Source organism: Spinacia oleracea, chromosome 4 (assembly GCF_020520425.1).
Source record: "Spinacia oleracea cultivar Varoflay chromosome 4, BTI_SOV_V1, whole genome shotgun sequence".
NCBI lineage: Eukaryota > Viridiplantae > Streptophyta > Magnoliopsida > Caryophyllales > Amaranthaceae > Spinacia > Spinacia oleracea.
In genome coordinates, this window is record NC_079490.1 from 111,351,699 (window position 1) to 111,355,107 (window position 3,409).

The 3,409-nt window shown below is 41.7% G+C and overlaps 1 protein-coding gene across 3 annotated transcripts; it reads right to left on the bottom strand.

Annotated features, from left to right (window-relative positions):
• Positions 1-599: 599 nt before the first annotated feature.
• LOC110790950 (transcription factor TCP4) lies at positions 600-3,128 on the bottom strand. 3 transcript variants are annotated; one of them, XM_021995698.2, is made up of 3 exons: positions 2,821-3,128; positions 1,011-2,744; positions 600-922 (listed from the first exon to the last, which is right to left on the bottom strand). In XM_021995698.2, exon 2 carries the CDS (start codon positions 2,646-2,648, stop codon positions 1,059-1,061), a length of 1,590 nt encoding a protein of 529 aa, XP_021851390.1. In that variant the 5' UTR covers positions 2,649-2,744; positions 2,821-3,128; the 3' UTR covers positions 600-922; positions 1,011-1,058. The 3 variants fall into 3 exon arrangements, with proteins under 3 accessions (XP_021851390.1, XP_021851389.1, XP_021851388.1); XM_021995697.2 differs by having other exon boundaries at positions 2,817-3,128; XM_021995696.2 differs by having other exon boundaries at positions 1,011-3,128.
• Positions 3,129-3,409: the final 281 nt, after the last annotated feature.

Genomic DNA, 3,409 nt, shown 5'->3' on the forward strand with positions numbered 1-3,409 from the left:
GAGGTAGTAAAGCAAAGATTGTGTAAATGTAATGCAACTACAGAATCAGCATTCATTTTCTACTGAATGATGAAAATTTTCAAATTTTCCCTAGCAGTGAAAACTGAAAAAGGGTGGTGGAATTACACTAAGATGGAGTAAGCTAGCTGCATATTGGCACATTGCTATCGTTCTCGAAAGGGACTTATAATACATTGGCTGGAAAAAACAAAGGCAAAGACCTATGTAAAAGATCAATTAGTCTTTCGATTCTTTTCATGTTTTTTTTGGGGAAGCTGGTTGAAGTAGGACAACTGGACAAGTCCTATACTAGGGCAGTAAAGCAACAAAGACAACGGCAAAGTAAATCTCTTTCAATCACATAAAAGATTGACCCCTAAAATGGAGAGCATACTCAAGGCCCCAATCTCTGTATGTGCCTCTTTCAATGGAAATTGAGAAAGCAACTCCTCAGATTTAGTACTAAACGAGATAAAAAGACAGATAGATACCCATTAGAATTTTGCACATTTAAAGATAGCAGCTATATTAGTATTTTCGAACATGAATTGCAGTGAAAGCATTCAAAATTAAAAGACAGAAAGTCATACAGGAGTACATAAAAGGAAGGCATCATATGGTAGCATAAAAGCAAAATACTAGCAAGTACAACAAAGTTCCAGCAAAGTTGAGCTTCACAAGCTCATCTAAACATAAAGGAAAGCTTGAACATTAAAGCAAGTAGCATATAAACTAATTGATAAGAAATTTAACTTTACGGAAAAGAAAAAACCTGAAATTTTTTCTCTCAGATTTAATCTTCCCCAATATTTAAAGCCACTGATTCAAAGTAACTGAACACTCCCCCATAGTTTCTTCTGAATTCTTGTCTTCATCATAATCTCATAGTTGGGTAGTGATTTATATGTAATCATACAATGTCCTGCAGACAAAACAGATAAGAAGTTATAACTGATAACCTGGAATCAAAATGCAGAAAGGTAAACAAAGTTGGGTAATGAAAGTATTACCTTTAGAGAGTGAAACAAGTGAAGGGAGAGTATTTGTAGTTGGTTTTATCAATGGTGAGAACCGGAGGAAGCAGAGGACGGCCTATTAGGATCGCCGCCGTGTTCCTCCTCACCCTGAATCCGAGCAGGAATGTGAAACCCAGAGAATCCACCTGAAGTGAAACCAAGAGCTGATAAGGCTTGTGGATGGACTGCAATTGCTTGATGATGTTGATTATGATGTTCATTCGAGCTAGCAATTGAAAAAGATGGGTCACTAATCCAAGCACGGATAGAGTGTGTGTTACTGGACTGAAGGGGTCCCCTCTGTGGTAAAAACTGGCTGTGCTGGCCACCACCAAACAACGGCTGCAACAGAGGTGGGGGCTGATTAAAAATAAATCCGCCCCCGCCACTGCCACTACTGTTACCAACATTGTGATGATCGGTATCAGTTTGTTGGGTGTTCCAGCCAAGCATCAGCCTATGGAGCCGTCCCAATTCCGGGTTGGGCTGATGATGACTATCAGACCAACTCGAATTTGGGTTATCAAACCCAATTGGAACAGCTCCAGGGAACAATGTATGCTGCTGCTCATGATGAACAGCAGTAGCACCATGGTGGTGTGAATGTTGGTGCATCAAAATAGGATCCTGAAATGACTGCAAAGACAACTTTAAATCTTGACTCTGTCTACTACTACTACCATCACCACCACCACCACCACCACCACCACTCCTCTGCAACAAACCACCCTGAGAGTAATCTTGATATTGCATCGGAGATGCTGATGCCGAACTCGTTATAGGAAAAAAAGACTTAATGGTATCAGCTATAGCATCAGAATCCAAAGAAGGTGGTAACAAACTAGAACTAGAACTATTAGCATTGTTGTAAAACTGTTGCTGCTCCTCACCACCATACATCCCCTCTGCACTCGCAGCAGCCTTCTCCTCAGCCATTTCCACCACCCCATCTCCTGCAGCGTTCTTACCACGCCGCCTATTCGAGCTTAAAACGTTCATATTAGTAGGACTCCAAGCAGGCAATTGATCAAGCTCATCAATAGCAGTTTTTGCCTTGTTAATTAACCAATCAACTGCCTTGCTAGGACGGTCATACCCAAGCCGGTCCTGGACATCATAGAACTGTATAGCTGTATGAGCTGACAGACGAACCCTACGATCTCTCGGACCTTTGGCAGTACATACCTTACTATGACGGTCCTTTCTCCCTGTGGCTCGGACAATGTGACCCCCTTGGACCTCTACTATCTCCCCTAATCCGGCTTTTCTCAATGCTGATCTAGTGGAAACGGGTTGCTGCTGCTGCTCAAAAGAAGAATCTTCCATTGAGGACTTTTGCCGAACATGTTGCGTGCTTGCAGCAACCGAAGGCGAAGAAGAGGAGATATAAGAGCGTTTCTTGATGGGTTGTTGGGGTGGTGAAATGGATACCAAATTCCGGGGTTCCAGCTCAGAATAAAGCTCTCTAAACTGATTCCCACTTTGAGATTGCTGCACGTAGAATTGATGATTGTGGTTGAAGGGTGGTGGAGGGTCTTGCTGTAATTGGTGATGATTCGGTGTTGTTGTTGGTGGTGGTGGTGGAAAGGGTGGCGTTGGGGCTTGTTCTTCCTCTCTCTCTCTCCTCCTCATCTACATTTCTGGGGTTTTCGTGGTGGAATTGATGGTGGTTTTCGCGACGGCGGCTGCAGAGATGGTGGTGCTGATAAATCCCAACTGCCCTGAAACCTGAAACCCCCTTCCATTCAATTCAACCATTTTCAAATAATCTCACTCTTTAACAACAAATTCACTACTTACCCACCAAAATTCGGCCATTTTTTCTCTAACCCATTTCTCTCTCTTGCCAAATTGAGTAGAAAATTTGCAGAGAAAAACACAGGGAGCAGAAGCAGAAGCAAGAAGCACAGGCTATGTGTCAAAGATTCAAAGTATCTTGAGATAAGGAAAAAGTGAGTACCTTGGTTTGAATGAAAGTTTTTAGCAGTTTTTGCTGCAATTTCGTTTCATGGTTTTGGGGGGGAGCGTAAGAAAGAAGGGGTGGATGGGAATTGTAATGGAACAGTAAAAATAGGAGAGAGAGAGAGAGAGAGGAGGGGAGGTTGCCAACTTGGTTCGAACTAGCTTAGGATATCCAGCATCATTTTTTGTTTTCAGTTTTAGTTCTGACTTATGTTTCTTGTCTGAACTTCTATGTTTGAATTTAGGATTTTTTGTGATTCACCTAAAAAAAATCAAATTTGTGTTTACCACCTTAAAATTTCAAAGTTTTAAATTACCACCTAAAAAAGTTTTTTTTTTTTCACCACCTCTTAACAGATCCGTTAATGGTTCCGTCAAGTGGGGCCCACTCCCAACGGCTAGCTCATTATATTCTTACAAAATACACGACA